Source organism: Callorhinus ursinus, unplaced genomic scaffold (assembly GCF_003265705.2).
Source record: "Callorhinus ursinus isolate GAN/ISIS: 27379988/994484 unplaced genomic scaffold, GSC_fseal_2.0 scaffold47, whole genome shotgun sequence".
NCBI classification, from domain to species: Eukaryota; Metazoa; Chordata; class Mammalia; order Carnivora; family Otariidae; genus Callorhinus; species Callorhinus ursinus.
In genome coordinates, this window is record NW_027397109.1 from 8,980,142 (window position 1) to 8,999,331 (window position 19,190).

At 47.5% G+C, this 19,190-nt stretch overlaps 1 protein-coding gene across 1 annotated transcript in view; it reads right to left on the reverse strand.

The window, feature by feature from the left end:
* Positions 1-10,723: 10,723 nt before the first annotated feature.
* The window catches only part of OTUD7A (OTU deubiquitinase 7A), a 382,314-nt gene continuing 373,847 nt past the window's right edge, over positions 10,724-19,190 (reverse strand). The window contains exon 15 of the mRNA XM_073882548.1: positions 10,724-19,176. Coding sequence (XP_073738649.1) covers positions 18,721-19,176 — 456 coding nt within the window. The 3' untranslated portion in view covers positions 10,724-18,720. The remainder of the gene's footprint in view (positions 19,177-19,190) is intronic.

Consider the following 19,190-nt stretch of genomic DNA (forward strand, 5'->3'; position numbering starts at 1 on the left):
TTGTTCTCTCCCTTTGTACTTGCCACAGGCTATACAATGTCCTGAGAGGATTCATAATGAGAAAAATGTCAATCACTACCTCTAGATATTACCTTGGGAGGAACGAAGGAGAAACCATGGGCTTTTCTCTTTTCAAATAAGGGGTCTTAATTTTTCTTCTTGTTGAAAATTTTAACAGTTTATTTTGAATGTATTGCTACAGTCTATGAATATTTGCATCTTCCCCCAAGAGTCATATGCTAAAATCCTAATCCCCCAAATAATGGTATTAGGAGCTGGAGTCTTTGGGAGTAGGGTGGAGCCCCATGATGGGATTAGCACCCTTGTAAGGGTGTCCCAGAGAGTTCCCCGCCCCGTCCACCTTGTGAGGATGTGAGAGGTCTACAACTCTACAACTCGGAAGAAGGCCCGCACTTGACTGTGCTGGTGTCCTGACCTTTCAGGCTTCCAGGCTCCAGAACTGGGAGCCGTAAGTTTCTGTTGTTTATAAGCCTCCCAGCCTCCCATGACACAGGCTGAGGGAAGCTGAGAGATGTGCTACCTCCTCCATCTCCCATCCTGGCCTGATTCCTGGAGCCAGAGAAGCCACAGTCCGGGCCGCTGCTGCCCCCAGCTACTACACCCTAGCATTGGCCATTTCTCTAAGGAACCCTGATTCCTTTTGCTAGAAAATTATATTTAAAAACCAAGATCTGGGTGCTGGGTGTGTTCCCTGTTCTTGGGGTGTTGCTGCTTCTAGCCCCTCCCAGGGGACGGACCCAGGAAACATGTCTGTGTCCCAGCCCATTTACATGTACATACCCTTAATAGTTTCTCTATCTGGCCCTCTGTGTGCACATTGAGCTAAGCATGCATTCACACAGATATCTCAGATTCTGTGGCAGCCCCTAAGGAAGGACGCATTCCCGCCTCCCTCTGCTGATCTGTAACCTCCCTCTCCAACAGTGAGACGCCAGGTCCCGCCATCCACCCTGCGGTCACCTGTTTGTTCAATCCCAGCATACATGGGAAGCAGTTTCATAACTGCTTATCTCGTGAGAAGCTGGAGCAGTGTTTAAGTACTGTCACTTATGTCTGCAGTCTTTCAGTTTCCGGTCAAAACACCATTTTCCCAAGTTACTTAGGTCAGCTGCTTTCCACCCTCTCCCCCTTCCCAGAGGCCACGTCATACATTTGTAATATGGTCACGGTCTGTGGTTACAGTCTGCATTCCATCCTGGGATCCCCCAACCTCCTTTATGTGTTCAAAATTTGTGTACATTAAAGTGCAGTCGGCAATGTGCAGTTCTATGGGTTTGACGGATGCAGAGTCTTGTATCTACCACCCCAGTACCAGGCAGAACAGTTCGATCGCTCTAAAAATTCCCCTTTGAGGTCAGCCACTTCCTGATTCCCCGACCCCAGCAATGACTGATGTGTTTTCTATCCTTACAGTTTTGCCTTTGGCAGATGTCATGTGAATGGAGTCATGCAATATATAAGCTTTTGAATCTGGCTTCTTTCATTTATGCTATAAAAAAAAAAAAAAAAACAGTTTCAAATTCACCAAAATCTTAGTCTTGTCTTTTATCTCCCTGAAAGTAGTAAACATAGCTAGTTAAGAATCTGTGAGTGGTATCTTCAGTATCTGGAACTTGTGTGGGCCTGTTTCTATTGCTCAGTGTTTCTGCTAGTTTTTATTTGCGTTGGTTTGTCTTCTTGACTGCTTGGTTATCTTTTATTGTGAGTCAGATATTATGTGCAAAGCTGTTTGTAGAAATACTTTGAAGGATAGGATAATGTTATTGTCCTTTTACGGATAATTTCCGATTGTTTCTGGCAGGTTCATGGCATCCAGGATCCCTTTAATCCAATTCAGGAATTGAGGTCTCCTGGGCCACTCTGATGACTGAAGCCAGGCTGTAGTCCTTATAAAGACTAATTTTCTTGCTTCTCCTAGAAAGCAATCCTTTGATCTCTCAGACCAAAGAGTGTCTCACCCTCACTAGTGCTTTTATTCTTTTTTTTTTTTTTTAAGATTTTATTTATTTGTCAGAGAGAGAGAGAGCACAAGAGAGTGGTAGGCAGAGGGAGAAGCAGGCTCTCCACTGAGCAGGGAGCGCCATGCAGGACTCGATCCCAGGACCCTGGTATTCATGATCTGAGCCAAAGGCAGATGCTTAATGATTAAGCCACCCAGGTGTTCCTAGAGCTTTTATTCTTGATGGGTCCTGAACTTTGATGTTTCCACTCTTGTAGAATTGGTAGTCATCCCTAGACTAAAACTGGCCCCAAATGTCATTCTTTGTAATCCTGTTGCTAATCTGGTGTCTTTTAACAGATGTTTCTTATATTTTATGTAGCTTTTCTAGTTGGATAGATTGGATGGATTGACTCATATTACTCAGTTCACATAGGAGGGGAGGCTCCCATACTTTTTGTCAGGCAAGCTCTCCAACCAGACCATCCAACTTCTCAGCTGACCTTTCACTATAAGCTTAGTATCTGGACTCCTTCTTCACTCTGGATCATTGAGACTCATTTCCAACAGAGATCCATGAATTGGATCTGAGGAGTGGTCTTGCAGGGTGCCTGGACACACTGACAGTTTGTGTTTACACCCCTGGTATGTGTGGGCATCATCCCAGGGGTGCTCTGAGGTGAATCCTGGTGGACCTGTCAACAAGGGATGATTTCTCTTTTTCCAGAAAATTTATCACCAATATTTAAATTTTCAAATGGAAAAGAATAAGTATTTCCACTATTTTGCCATGCATACTTTTGAGTGACACTATGGAAGGCTATCTCAGGAGTTGAAAGACTGAAAATGGTAAAGTCACTTGAAGCCTTGGAAGGTGTCTTTGTCCCTTTCGGCTGCTAACTAAGCACGTGTTCAACATCACACTGATGTCTCAGAATCAAGAGTCGAAATCAAGAGTTGGACACTACTTAACTGACTGCGGCACCCAGGTACTCCATAAACTTCTGATTTAATTACTTTTGTGGGCACCGTCGTAGGTTATAGGTTTCAGATCAAGGGTCACAAGGTGAAGCAAAATCTAGACCTGCAGAATCAACTGGTCAAAGGCATTGGATTTGAAAGAAGTAAGTTGTTGGTTTGTTAAAGACAATTTACTGATTCCCCCCTGCCCTGTATAAAAAGGAAGAAAACATTGAAAATCCTGTTGTGGATCTTCTGGCGCTCCTGGAATCTAAAGAGAGGAGAGTGTAGGGTACACGTAGGTGTCTTCACAGCCGCCCCTCAAAACCACAGACCCAGCATGGCAGCCCCACCACCAGGGGGCAGCACATGGCTGACCTTGGCTGCAACACTGCATTGCGGGTCTGTCCGTCTGGAGGCAGGCGGTGTATCTTCATACAAAAATCACACACACGGCCTCAAATTGGATTTAAGTGTGAAGGGCAGAATTAATATATTTACTACTGTAGAAATTTAAAACTATTAATCAACAGATTTAGAATTAGTAGCAAATCCAAAGGAAATATTAATACCCTCTTTCAGTCACTTTGAGATGGGTGTAATTTACATTTTCTGGGACATTTAGAATAATTTCTTTATTGGTTTAAAATACATAGAAAATGAGGGGCGCCTGGGTGGCTCAGTCATCAAGCGTCTGCCTTCGTCTCAGGTCACGATCCCAGGGTCCTGGGATCGAGCCCCACATTGGGCTCCCTGCTTGGCAGGAAGCCTGCTTCTCCCTCTCCCACTCCCCCTGCTTGTGTTCCCTCTCTCGCTGTGTCTCTCTCTGTCAAATAAATAAATAAAAGTCTTAAAAAAAAAAAGGAAACATACCTTCCCTTGGGCTTTTAAAAATAAAAAAATAAAATAAAATAAAATAAAATACATAGAAAATGAAAAACAGTTCCTTCCAAGACTGAGTCTAAAAAAATTACTTTCTGTATTTTCTTTTCCTGCCATCATGTGGGTCTTTTATTTACCACTTAAATGCAGCTTTGTGGACCCTAAGAAAAAAGCTGAAAGTCCTGCAAAAGAAACAAAACCTTTTTGATAGCAGATAAGTCGACAACCACACACCCAAACACACCTCTAGGCACAGTTTTGTTGAGGTTAGCGTTCCTTGTCCCCAGAATGTATGGCCACCTCTAGATCAAACATCCCATTAGCAACACAACTGTTGACCTGTTCGCCCATGGCACAGGGCAGACACAGTGACTGAACGGACATCAAGTTCATTATAGATTACAGGCGGTCCCAGATAAAAGAAGGAGGAACAGTGAGGCTTAAGGGACAGCCACCAGCCAGGGTGATGGGCTGCACCAGGTGCATCTGTCTGGGCACCAGAGTCCTTACTCACATTCTCCTGGTCCACACAAAGTCCTCTTGGGCCCAACACCAAGACTTCTTCATTGTCACCCACTACTCTGCCAGAGGGACCTGTCTGCTCCATTGGTGGACTTAAGCTGTCAGCTTCTAAGCTCATCTTTCCTGCTGCAGATTATTTGGCAAACATCATCCCTATGCCATTCACCTATGCCAGGAGAGTAGACACAGGTGAGGTTGCCGGGGCGGAGGGTAGGTGTAGGTGTAAGCTCGGCCGCCAAGAGGAAGGGAACAGGCGGGAGGCATGCGGTGGGGGGGAGGGGCAGGCGGGCCAGGTGTGTATGAATACTAGGCACTGTGCTTCGTGCAGGGGTGTGAAATCATGTGTGTGTGTGTGTGTGTGTGTGTGTGTGTGTGTGTGTGCCAAGAGCAGACGTCCGCTCGGGCTGCTCCAGGTCGGTGGGGGCAGGTTGTAAGGTGGGAGCTCTAACATGGGCATCAGAAATAATGGACAGGGTACATTCACGGCTCTGGTAACCAAAATCATTGGCCGATAGGACTGTAAAACCGTACAACTTATGTGGGACACTGGTTGGAAATTTCTAGCAACGTTAAGTGTACACTCATTCTGTGATCCAGCAGCTTCGCTCCTTTGTGGGTATCCAAAAGAAATGAAAACTTATATCCACGAAATGCTCACCAGGGCTCATAGTGACTTTACTCATAATAGCCCCAAACAAGAAACAATCTGACCGTCTGTTAACAGGAAAATGGATGCACAAATTGTAGTGCAGTCCCAGAACGGAATACTGCTCGGTGGTAAAAAAAAAAAAAAAGTTATAAACTCACACAAGATTGTACATATTATGAGATTCCATTTGTATGAAGTTTAAGAATAGACAGACTAAATCTCAAGTGACCTGTACGATAGCTGCTTTGGGGGGTGGAGGGTAGGCTAGGGAGGGCAGGAGGGGTCACCTAGGGGTGATGAGATGTTCTGTGTCTTGATCATGGTGGTGGGGGTGGTAACCGGGGAGGATACATTTATGAAAAGTCATTCCACTGTACGTTTGATACTTATGCATTTTACTGTGCATAAAATACACCTCAACCAAATTAACTTTATTAAAAAACACTTGTTTGCAGGCAAAATTCCTTAGGTAACCATAGAGCGGTCACAGCTGTTCATGGAATTTGCAGATCTGAGCCACTTCACACGTCTGGAACCCCTCAGCTAAAGGTGAGCCAGGCCCCCTTGAGAAAAGACCCTGCGTATTACCCTAGTCATCTCTTGTAAATCTCCTCCAAACTTCCCCCAAGGGTCTGTGACCTTTCCCAAGGGTGGCTGTGCTCTGGGACAAAAAGACTTGTTCTGGCAAGGAAACGTCTATTCCCATGTAATCACTGGGGGACAGGAATACCTTCATCATTCAGGGTACTCAACACTGGCTCTGAGTTGTCACCAATTTGGGGCAAATGAAAATACCATGGTGGCCCTCTAGTCAAGGCGGAGGCTTGTGGAGGTCAGAGGACAAGAAGAGTTTTGTCCCAAGCATGGATATCCATGGGACTGGTGGGTCCATGGGCCTGACCTGTGGTGTGTTTTCCATTTCCTGTGCATAGTTGGAAGAGTTCCATTTGGCAGCAGGCAGGGGCCTCATGTCTGCTTTCCTGCCTTGAAGTGAATGGTTTTTTTGGTGGGAAGTGGGACGAAGGTGAAAGTTCCGGAATTTCCCCCTGCCTACCATGATAGTAAATCAAGGGTAATGAATCGTCCATTCTGGGGGCATCTCAGAGATTAGTGGTGCTATCAGGGGCTTGAGCGGTTTAAGGGAGGAGGTTCCTAAGATAGCCCTTGACCCTCGCCTGTTTGACCTACACGGAAGATGCGCGCATGCTGGAGGAAGGCAGTGGATCATGGTCAACTTACAACTGACAGGTCCCTTCGCTTGCCACTGCTGATGAAACACCTTTTCTGGGCACTGGTGGGAGACTTTGGTTCTCTACGTCAATTTGTAAGAACCACCAGAAATAATTTGCGCATGTCCAGGAGTGCCAAGAGGTGCTCTCTCTTCCAGCCGGTTTTCCTGCTCTCTGCCATAATAAACCTGGCAGAGATGCCACAGAACACTGTACTGGACCTCATTACTGACCTCATTATGCTGATTGCATCTGCTTCAGTAAGACACAGAAGTGGGAGAAAAAGCTCCACAAATATTCAGGGCCCTGCCACCTTGGTGAAGTTTTGGGGGACCGTATAGCGCTTTTTAGGACACCCCATCAAAGTGAAAAATACATCATTTTACCTAAAAAAAAGAGGCATGACTCTTGCTGAGATGTTTGGATTTTGAAGGCAACCTATGTGTTCTTTTGGTGTGCTTTCCCAATGCATTTCTTTACCAAGGAATGAGTAAGACCTCCAGTTTTGAGTGGGACCCCCTGGGCCTCATCCCCTAACAGACCCAGTGGTGCTCAAGTGTTCATGGCCAATAGCAATGCTGTAGAGAACCCCAGTGGGTGAATCATAGTACAGACTCTAGGACTCTGGAACAAACCCATGACCTCTGCTGCATATAACTATTCTCCTTTCTAAGAAACAGCTTCTGGAATACTGCTGGTCCTTGTAGGGATGGAAGGGTCCTTGTAGGGATGTCCGCTGACCAGCGGACATCAACTGACTCCATAATCCTGAGCTGCCCATCATGGACTGGGTGTGATCTGACCTGCCCACCTATAAAGTCAAGCACATACAGTTGCAACCTGTCATCTAGCAAAGACGGTTACCTAAGAGGCTGTGATCGAGAAACCCCAGAAGGCACATGTCAGTTGCTTGAGCAGGTGGCTCAGACCCTGCGACATGTTCTCTTGCTTCTTGCCTCCTCTCCCTCAATCTATGCCTCATGGGCAGTTCCTTAGGACCAGATGGCTAGGCAGGCCTGCTTCCAGATGGTTCTCTGGGATGTGCTGGTTCCAGCTGAGAGCAGGCTATGAGAGATGAGAGATAACCCCTCCCCCCCAGTCTGGAGTGTCCTTGAAAGACGGTGGAGAAGGGAAATCATCCTAGTGGATGAGACTTGAGCAGAACAAATGTTTTTCACTTTTCTGGGCTGAAATACAGCCAGAAGAATTAACCTATACTAGTAAGTCTTAAGAGGGGATGATCTTCCTGTCCCCAACTTGAGGACATTGGCCATGTTGGGAGGACATTTTTCATTGTCACATCTGGGTGGAGGGCACGACTGGCATCTGGTGGTTGAGGTCAGCCAGGGATGTTGCTAAACATCTTACAACATACACAGAACAGTTCTTTCAGAAAAGAATTATTGGACCCCAAATGTCATTAATGGCACTATTAAGAAACCCTGACCCATACTGGGGCAAATACTTTGGTCAGGAACTGGGAAGGAACAAGATTCAGACATTGGTGACAAGGTGGTACAGGGACAAAGGGAAGACATCTGTTGATGGCTTTCTCAAAATGTGCATAGATCATGAGGATACATGTGCCCCATGTTTATGCTCATTAAAGGTACCCTGTGCCGAGAAGACTGTTAAGAATCAGGTGAACAAGATGGCATGTTCTGGGATGTAAGCCAAGCCTTTCCCCAGCCATCCTGTTGTTTGCTCAATGGGCCCCTCTACAGAGACCCTGGCTGCGGGGATGGAGGCTCTGAATGAGCACAACCACACACCAAGGCGAGCTTGGACACTGCCACTGCTGTACCACAGTGACCTCTGACCTCAGAGAGCAACACGGAGCTCGTTGATCTTGATGGCCAGCCAGATTCCTGGTGGCTGGCTGGTTACGCCAGATCCCTTCCATTCTGGAGGGGAAGTGATTTCCCTTCCCTGGAATAGATGTTCTGGATTCAGATTTGCCCTTTCTGCAATGCTTCTGCCCAAAATGACCATTCATGGACTTAGTGAATGCCTTATTCACCATTATGGTATTCCACAGGTTGCTTCTAAAGATTTTATTTATTGAATAAATAAAATAAAGCTCAGCAAGCTGAGATTCTGATGGAGCACAAATGGTTATGGAAAGGAGGCAGAGAGGTGTATCTTCTTACTTTCTTCCATGCTTGGTGTGTGTATATATGTGTATGCAAACACACGCATGTGTAGTGTATGCAAACACACTCATGTGCATGGGTCCACATACATGTATGCATGTATTCATATGCAACGTGTGTGCCTAGATAGACAAGAGAGAGAGATAGAGAGCGAGTGTGAGTGGGGGGGGAGGAGAAGAAGGGGAGGGAGACAAAGGGGGAAAGAATCTCAAGCAGACTCTGCACTGAGCGCAGAGCTGGATGTGGGGCTCGATCCCACGACCCTGAGATCATGACTTGAGCCGAAACCAAGAGTCGGACACTTAACCAGCGAGCCACCCAGCCACCACGGTGTTGCTTCTGATGAAGAATTTTGGTTTTACAGCAATGGGATCATGCACATGGAATTCACTTACTACATGTCCCACTGACCCAGAAGCACCTCGTCTTCTAGAGCTATGGAATGGCCTACTGGAGATTTCCTTATGAGCCAGCAGGGAGACAGCTCCCGGAAAAGTGGGAGTTCTGTCTTACAGAAGGAATTTATGATTTGATTCAGCAGCTACCATATGGTGGTGTCTGTCCTGTGGCCAGACACACGGTCTGGGAAACAAGGGGTAGGTGTGAGAGTGACCCTTGTCACCGTTATGCATCATAACCAAGAACCTATGCTTCCCTGCCCATACCCCAAGCTCTTCTGGTTTGTAGGTCTTAGTTACCAAGGAAGAAGCGCCTCAACCCAGGCTACACAGCGGCATCACTGGACTGGAAGCTGACACTGGGCCATTTTGGGTTTCTGCACTGGCAGGGGGTGGGGACTTCATTATCCAGGAAAACTTGAGCTCCTGCTAGCCAGTGGGTGCCAGGGCGCTGATGTCTGAAATCCAGGGCGCTCTTCGGGGGCCTTTATTATACCCAAAATACAAGTTAATGGTATACTCAGCAGGACTGGTGAGGATTTGGACCCTTCAGAAATGAAAGTTGGGGTTATCCATCAGGTAAAGAATCCCAGCAAGCTGAGCTTCTGACAGAGCACAAATGGTTATGGAAAGGAGGCAGAGAGGTGTGTCTTCTCACTTTCTTCCATGCTCGGTGTGTGTATATATGTGTGTGCAAACACACACATGTGCAGTGTATGCAAACAAATGCATATGCATGGGTCCACATACATGTGTGCATGTATTCATACACACACGTGTGCCTAGATAGACAAACGTATGCCGAGGACTTGCTCTTTCATTTTGCTTCCAGTTCCCGTCAGCCTTGTCCTGGCAACACTCCTTCACTTGGCAGCTGCAGTTGGTTCCAATTTTGTTTCTCCCCCACGTGGAGGGCCCTGCGGAACCACGCACCCCCAGAGGTAGCAGCCACTCCTCCGAGATGGGAACCCAGCCCTGTGGGGCTCCTCCTCTGGGCTCTGAGAGCACCAGCACCCGGAAGGCAGCCTCCCTTTGCAGAGGTCTGATGCCAGACCTCTGTGGAGCCTCAGAGTCTGAGGTCTCTGTGGAGCCCACCCTCTGCCCTCGCAGCTTTGAACAACCTGGCATCTCTGCCTTGCTCCCCAGCCCAGCCCTGTGCTGAGCTGCCCTCGCTATGGGATCTCTGTGCTCCCTTTTAGTGCGTTTTGGTTTACCGATACCTGTGCGTCCAGTTCCCCAATTTCTTTTTTCCCGAGATGACACACAGACTCCTTGACTTGGTTGGGGACTTGGAGCTCCTGCTCCCGAATCCCTCATTTTAAGAATACTGGCGTGGCTTTCTGTCTCCCACTGCAGGGCTCCCACACCATCCTATACAGTGCTGATGGGAGAATCTGCCTTTCCTCTGGAATTCTCTGGCCGTCCTGAGAGAACTAGGAACATCAGGGTCGGGCATGGACGAATCTTATTGGCCTTAATGTTGATCCCAGGAGTGTGTAGAGGCCATTGGCCCAGAGAGTCCCATAGGCCAGCTGAGCGTCTTTCCTCTCCTTCTGTCCATGCTAATTCATACTGCCCTGCCCCACTCCAACCCCAGCCTCCCATGGGTGAGATGAAGACTCGTGTGTCAGATTCCAGGAGGCCGACTGTGAGTCCGCTTTCATCCTCTATGCTCCCTGCTGATGTCCTTTAGTTTATGTTGCCCCTTCTGGTATATACAGGCTAAGAAATACCCTGTTGATTTCATTCAGATAAGAAAGTGTCATGATCCTTTTTAAAAGGAGGGAAATTTTTTCTCTTATACGATGAAACTGTGATAACTGGTTTACATCCCATCTGATTTAAAAAATACTGGTGTGAATGGATGCCTGATAGAATCCACCCCCTCTGGGCCATAAAGCTTTTTGTAGATATTATTTTACCAGGAACACAGGAGTGAGCAAATAATTGGACCAACCAGTGCTTTACAAACATGTTAATTTTATTGAGTAGGCATGAAAGCTTCTCTCTGTGTCAAGTAATGGAGAAGCCGTGTCACACGGATTACAGAGCTATTTTTACTTGAAATAATCTTTCATAAAAGAAAGAAATGAAATACAGTTCTTCTATAAAAAGTGCAGTAGTCATTACTGGAAGTTTTCCAAAATGAAAGCAAGATTTACTACATATTGCAAAAATTGGTTTAGTGCTTTAATACTTAATAAAGTAACAACTCAACCACCAAAGACAGCTCTTATAATGGGTTCCTTCTCTAAGAATAGACCAGGTGGAAAAGAATATTTGCATTGAATTAGAATGAACACTCCCAGGTAGAAAAGGGCTCTGGATAACTTGGTCAAAGTAACGGGATTTATGACCCGTTTTTGCCTCAATGTTCTCTTTCGTCCACAGTAATCAAGTTGGGGAAACAAAGCAACATATTTCATCCCAAAATGGGTCAAATGAACCAAAAAAAAAAAAAAGAAGAAAAAAAGGAAAAGAAGGGACAGAAACAGAGAAACAACATTCACTGACTCCCATAGGCCAAATGCATGTTTGAAGGAACAAAGCAATTACACTTCAACAACCCTTGGTTAAAATAAGACCAACTTAATAGAAAATGATGGTGAACAGCGTTCAAGCTCCGCAGATGAGGCTCTGAGCAGATTCAGGCCAGCCTCCCTGCACCTCTAATAGCTGAGGTGATGTGACTGAGGACCCAGGCTTTATACTGAGGCTCCAGGCCATGGCTGATCTCCAACCATGATCATGGTTGTGTTACTAGTTTTGGTCATAAATTAGTGGAGACAAGCTGCCCCACTCCCTCCTGCCAAATTGTAATTCCAAATCAGGTGTTTGGATTCCATTCCATGCAAGTGGGAAGAATGTGTAGGAAGAACTTAGGCAGACCACAGGGCACCTGCCACGGAGAAAAGTTTGAGTGGACCAAGGAGGCAGCCCTGGGAAAGCCTGTGTTCTGAGTATTGACAGGAGTGCGTCCCCAAACTTGTTAGGGCAGCAATGAAAGGGACGCTGTTTATTTGGCAATTTAAGCAAAGGGACACACACGTGTGGGCCCACTTCCTGTCTGCTGGGCAGGCGCGGAGGGAGTATTATGAAGGGGACCTCACATCCGCACCATGAGGGACCCTAAAATATGGCACCCAGAGAAATGACAGCAAAAACCATGGAAGGAGGTTAAAGAGAATGACAAAGCCTTTTAACCAGGCTACAGTAGGACAAAGGTCCGATAAGAAGCTTTTAACAGTATTTTGCCAACAGTATTTATAACTTAGAGGAAAATACATTTGGCTAAAGGACCTGGAAGTAAACACCAAGGTTAGGTAGTTGTGAAAATCATCCTGCAGGGGTGGGCAGTTCAGAGGAGGAACCATCCCTCCCCTGCTGGTGAGTGAGGTCGCCTGACTGCATTTGAGGGCCTCCTGCTCTGGGGGTGTGTTTGTTGTTTGGCTCTGTGGTGTCAAGGCTCTGTCCCTCCAGCACACGCCCACCAATGATGGGGGGTGCAGAGGCTCAGAGGGGCCTTGATTCTCTGCCCCTGCTGCTTCTAGCTTTGTCAGTCCAGTTACCCATGGCTGCCCCTGTTATTTTGCGTGACAAGTTCCTCTTCCTCTGCACGCCTGCTTTTGGTGACAGGAGAATGGGTCCTTCTCGTGGTCAGATTGACTCCCTTCGCTGGCCTGGGTCATCCGCTGCCACCTAAGTTTGTTATAGGAAGGAATGCCTGTCTCCTGGGAGACACTGTGGAGGAACAGTGGGTGTCCAAAGGGCTGGTTATAAGGGACTCCCTAGAATGGCCCAGGCCCACAACGACAACACGGAGGTCTATCACAGTGGGCCTGTGCCCTGTAGGAAAACTGTCCCTGCTGCAGCTTGTTCCAGAGAGCTTTCTGTAAACAGTGGAGTCTCACAGCTGTGGGGGAGGGCCACCGGACAGGCCTTCACAGAGACAGGAAGAAACCTGCCACAGTCAGGTTGATGTGCTCACTGTCATATCTGGCATCATGGACCGCAGGCTGGAGAAGCAGCCAGTGCTCCTTTATCAGCTAAAATTTTCCCTACTTGGGGACAATAGTGGACTATGGATCTGATAAAAGTTGAAACTGGTACTATTAGGCTTAATAGTTATCAAATAACTGATTTCATTTCTTTTCTTCAACAAATATTGATCCAGTGCCTAATACATGTCAGGCACTGTTGTAGGCACCAGGAATACAGCAGTGAGCAAAACGTACAAAAATTCCTGCCCACATGGAGCTTACATTCTATGGGGGTTGGAGGAAGGACATAAAGTGAATGAATAATTCATATGTGCAGCACTCAAATAGCAATAAGCACACAAACAATGCACAGGGAGGTGGCAGGGAGGGGGTGTGTGTTGTCCTTTTAAGTAAGTCAGGGAAGGCCTCCCTGAGAGTGACATTGGAACAAAGACTGGCAGGTAGTGAAGGGGGAAGCAGGTGGCTTGGGGGGGGGGGAGAACATTCCAGGTGCAAGGAGGAAAAGCATGTGCAAAGGCCCTGAGGCAGGCCCATGTTGCTGGGACAGAGCGGCTAACAACGGAGGAGGAGAAGGTCAGAGAAGTACTGGAGTGAGAGTGGTCTTTCTAAGCACTTGGCTGTTTCTTCATTGAAAGTCATCCTCCACTGTTTGTAGATACTGTCAAACAGCCGGTTTTACTAACTTGTCCTCATTTAATTAATGGGTTGCTTTGGTCTTGAGCAGATTCAGCCTATACTCTTAAAACCAACTGATACTCCTCACCTTGTAAAGAACTGGTTATATATATGTATGTATATATATATATACACACATACACATACGTATGTACACACATTTATGTACTAAGATGCTCTGTTGGGTGAATAACAAGGCATAAGCCATGGGCATCCTTCTGTATATACACAACTGAGGCTGGCAGAACTCCTTCTTTTGCAAGAATCGAACAGTAAAAATGCACATTTCAACAAATGACTTTGCAGAATGAATAGAAACAGTGACATCGCTAGGACTGTTTGGTGAGAGGGGCTTCTGTGCTGTCCCTAGGGTGTTAAGTCAGCCCCTTGGAGTAAAGCATATTCATACTGCAGAGCCTGCACATGCCGGGCATTTCGGAGGGTGCATGCAGGGCATCTCCCTCGTGTCTCTACTGGAGGTGGTGTGGTCCAAGAAGGACTGCTTTTGGGGCTGACTACATAACTGCTAACAGGCCATTTTGAACACCACTTGGAGCCCAAAGTGCCAATCTTCCAAAACACTGCACCCTGGAAGTGCTCCATGCAGCCTGGGGGGGCCTCCTCAGGGGGAGTGGGGGGTCCCCGTCATGCATGCTCTGCAGGTCTTTCTAGGATCAACTATCCGGGACCCACCCTGTGTCAACAGGCCATGCTGTCAGAAACACGCTCCATGCAGGCAGAACCAGTACTGCAGAGTAGATATGGGGGATGGGGGTGGGGGTGGCTGTGGATGAAGGGATGAAATTGAGCGCCCCCTTTCTGCCCTGGAGAGCCACACCAGAATGGGGGTGGGGGGGGCAGTGCCGAATAGAAAACAGTTTATAGTCAGGACTGAATGGGGAGGTGGTGCCCAGGGGTCTCCAGAGAGCCACCACTTTAAGGCTTTTTGGAAGGGGGTACCTTCTTTCTGGTGGCAGGACTGCCAGCCACCTCTGGGCCTTTCCACGGTGTGTCTGCCCTCAGGTGACAGCAGAGCCAGAGTCTAGCCAGAGCAGAGGCCGCCTCAGCAGCCCAGGGGGTGATGCCACAGCGGCTGAAGTCCGGCAAGGCAGGGCTCACTCAGCCATGGAAACGCATTGTCGTCTTATTTGTCAGAAGCATTGAAAGAAAGAAAAGGAAAAATTAAAAAAAGAAAACAAAACAAAACCCTGGAGGAACTTATTTTGTTAAGTCCACACCACAGTGAGGAGAAAGGAATTGTGTCATAAAGAAAGAAACCCCAAACGTGCAATAGATGCCTTCAGCTTTTACTCCAGGTCTCGTAAGTAAACATGAAAGACTCACAGAAATGGAACTTAGCACACACATGGGTTTGGCAAAGCCTTTTTTTCCCCTCGCACAAATTTCCCCCCACTGATGAGTACAGCCCTTTTTTTCCTTAAATCACATGAAATATATTTTGATAGGTTAACTTTATTTTTGCAAAGTAGAGTGGTTTGCAAAATAAGCTTGTGGATGCTAAGGGAGAGGGTGAGAACCATGTGCATTGGGGGTGTGGAGAAACCTTTTATCTCACGTCACCAAATTCCTGATGGTAAGCTACTAGAACTAATGAATCATTTTGGAAAATATTAAATTTTTAAAGTAACAGATCCAAACTTTTCAGAACTCCGCTTGAGCCACTGGGTGGTAACAGGTAAGAGAAAGTCTGCAGTAACTTGGTGAGTATAAAGTATTCATTTAAGAGGAAAGGTGCAGTACCAAAATCCATGGACAGAACAAAAATATCAAGCTTCTAATAAAAAAAGAAAAGACATTTACATATTCCCACTTTCAGAGGGGATGTGAGCAAATAGCAAAAAGCACTTAAACCCAAGAGCCCACAGTGTGGAGCCCCTTCCCCCCTACAGTTACCCGTCCAAGGGGACAACCCTGTGACAATATAAGGGCACAAAATATTGCTCTGTGGCATATTCTGAAAATAATATAAAAATAATTTCTATGGTACAGTTTAAACCTGGCTTGTAAAATTTCAACATAACATAGCATAAAATCTACAAACAGAATACACTTAAAAACACCTTCCTTTAACAATACATTATTTAAAAAAAAATCATATACCCAGGTAGCGCATGTGCGGGAAATGTGAAGTAAATTACTGAAACAACCTCCACTGGGGTTCAGAAGTATCTAGGATCCCTCTGGAAACTTGCGGTCGCTTAGAGACATCTGACCTTCCCGGAAAGGGAAGTTTGGCCAGATCAGACAAGAAGGCCACTCATAGGGAGGGTCTGCCATGTACTCCTAGTCCAGGACGTACGCTCAGGTGGGGCTCTCAGCCTTTCCAGAATCCGGACTGGTTTTCTTCCTTTTCTCCAGTGCCTACAAGCCACTTAACCTTTCCCTGATCCACCAGAGGCCCCCAAGTCACAGAAGGATATTAGAGGACCTCTTGGCCCACATGTAAACAACACAGCAGTTTCTAATAGTTACTGTTCAGCCTGACAAACTAATTTGGTTTGAGAGAACTCTGGCCAGGGACCAGGTCTAACAAGCTCTTTTGAACAACATGGAACGTTCCTGGTACACTGGACTAGTAAGTTTAATATAACAGTAGGTTCTCTCACTGTTTCAATACCATTTAGAGGAAGGGATTCATATCTTTCACAAAAGGAAACAGCTATTTGTAAACGATGTGGACAAGCACCCACAGGCGCCCTGGCATGCCGAGCCACCTCGTGACCACATGAAGTTGGGGGCCTTCCACATGCCTGGAGAAGCCACCATGGTGGCCAGTAGCTGGATCTCAGGCTTTTATTCATGGCACATCTACCCGGTGGGGTGGGGCGGAGGGGACTTTGAAATTCAACGAGATAGAACATGTCACCCTTAAAAAAAAAATACCTACGGATTATACTGCCTGGTTTTGAAGGTTCTCCTCCGTATTACAATGGACCATGCTTATTCTCAGCTCACCCCCCGCTTCCTACCTTTTTTTTTTTTTTTTAAACCTGGCATGAGAAAGATAAAATATTTGCATAGCCAGTCTTGGGAAATTTCTGGTTGGCTGTTTTAACATTAAAAAGTTAAAAAAAAAACACCATAAATTTACTTTATGCCTTCTTGACTTCTTGTGTACATGGGTTTGGTTTCAGAATGCACGATTAAGCATTTTCAAGGTTGGCTGTCTCAACCTTCTAAGAGGGAAGGGCGGGGCGGGAGCCACAGCCGGTGTCTACATGTAATGCAATACTTCCTGTGACCTCACAGCTTTGGATGGCAAAGCGATTGCTCAGCATGACACAAGGAATCAGTCCAAAAAGCTGCCACAAACCCTCTCGATGAGAGATTTTTAAAAAACTTTTTTTCTGAGTAACAAAAGAAACCCCAGTAATATGAGGGACATGGATGTTAGTAATTACCACACATTGAAAGTATTGTTTGGCATGAAAAGTAAAACTTCCAAAAAATTTCTCCAAGATTCTATTTAATAAATAATTTTGATTTAAGGAACCACTTATGCAAAACTTGAATAAATTACTGAAAACTCCACGTGCTGTGTAATAATTAAAAACAAAAGAATTACTCACAGGAGATACTCAAATTACTATAATTCTTCAAACAAGTAAAAAAAAAAGTCCCCCCTTTTTTTGTTTTTTAATTTATTTTTCTTTTTTTTGCTGCCTTTTATGTCAGAGGGAAAAACATCCTTTCTGGAGAAGGAGAAGCTGGCTCCAATGAAGAGATGGTCTACCTCCTGCATTTTCTGAGGATACACCCACAGCAAAGCTGGGCGCTATCTCCTCTCTTTCTTAGGATTATTAGAAGCTATTCTAAGGCTCTCGCAGGTTTTAAAAGTATTCTTTTGCTAGTGAGGATTTTACCCATCTTATCCATATTTCTTGGAAACAGGATCTCTCCGTAGCGAGGCAGATTTAACTCCTCAGTGTCCTTGGCCAAGAACGGTGTTCTCCAGAGGTAATCTTGGAAGGAAGAGGCTGCATATTGCTGCTCAAAACAGGGTAGCTAAGGACACATTTTTTTTTTTTTCCTCAAGAGATGTAGGAGGCACCAAAAAAGGGACCGCTCAGGGATGGGGCTGCCCCCTCAGTGTGTTATGGAGCCACAGGTAGGGTTACCCTGCCCTGCAGAGGGGACCCCAATGGGAGCGGCGCCCCTTTACCTGGCTGAACCCAGACAGATGCAGGTGGAGGTGGAGATGGGCTTCCTTCCCAGCTTCCCTCAGCCTCTTCCCTTTGGAAAGAGGCACAGGCCAGGTTCCCAAGTAGCCTAGCGTGGGGGCTTACACAATGACCAAAGGGTCAATTCCTCGCCTCTCTCTTGGGGCACCGATGATCACTTCCTAGGGTCCTCCGGTGATAGTTCACTGTGAAAGTGTCTTCAAAGGAGAAATGTGAGCAGGCTGTCATCTTTGCTCATACATGGGCAATTCCAAATAGTGAGTTCGGAACCTTGCTTTTTGGACCGAAGGTGTCTTTGGAAAGCTCCTGTCACCTGAGCTGCCCGGCACTGGGAGCGATCACTACACCTCACCGCGCGCCCTGCGAGGTAGGTTGTCCGGTGCCCATCCTAGGACCCCTGCGGCTTTGACGACAGTGTGAATGTTGCTTGAGCGGGGGGAGGGGGGAGCGGGGGGGCGTGGGGCGTGGGAGGAGGTTTTGCTTATGAGATGGAGCTGTGTATTCCTAAAGGGCCACCGCGGCCACCAGAGCGAGTCAGCGGGCGGCACAGTGCCTCCTGTCCTCCCGGGACTCGGGAAGGGAAGCAGGTGCGTGCCCGCAGCAAGCCGCCGCCGCCGCCCCACTCCCGGGCTGCGGGTTTGCTTCTAAACCCTGGGTGGTACCGACCGCACGCGTGTGACCGCTAACGAGGAAGAGGTCAGTCGCTGGGTTGGGGGCGGGGGGCCGAGAAAAAAAAGCAAAAAAAAAAAAAAAGGTAAAACACTCCCTTCTAAAAACAAAGGGCTGCAAATTTCTTTATTTCTCTTATTGAGGAACAAAAATACTCTTGCAATGGCTATTGAGTTTCCACAGGTACGAGGCAGATGCTAGCTAGCACACCCACTTCCAACAGTATGACTTGTTTCCTATCCGTCTACTACCTGAGTGGCGTCAGTGTAGGTTCAGGCACCATTAGGAACGTTTGACCAAACACGTACACAGCACTGACAGAGGAGTCGCCGGCCTTCCGGTTGACCAGGGAATGTAAAAAAGACACCGACAGAATGGAAAAGAAATCCTTTATGGTAAAAGCTGGCGCGCGCGGCGCACTCAGGGCCGGGCCCCGCGCGCCTCGCGCCGCCGCCGCAGCTCCTCGCGGTAGCAGTACGAGCAGTAGTGCTCGGTCTCGGCGCGCCCGTAGAACGCGCAGTTCTCGCGCTGGCAGCGCCGCTGCGCCAGCCCCGGGCCGCCGCGGCCGCACTCACCGTTCGAGCGGGCGGCCGGCGCGTCGGCGTCGGCGAACTCCAGGCCTTCGCGCGCGGCGCCGAAGCCGTTGGTGTAGGTCTGCGACTTGTGCTCGGCGGGGCCCGCGGCCCCCGCCGCGCCGGGTAGGGCGGCGGGGACGGCGCGCGCCAGCGACTCGACCGTGTTGACGGTGCGCAGGGCGGCGGCGCGCGCCGGGCTGTAGCTCTGCGACGACAGCGAGCGGTTCTGCTGCGGGTACGTGGCGCACGGCCGCAGCGCGCCCACGGCCGGCGCGCACGCGTCGTCCCGCGCGCCCGCGGCCTGCACGTGGATGA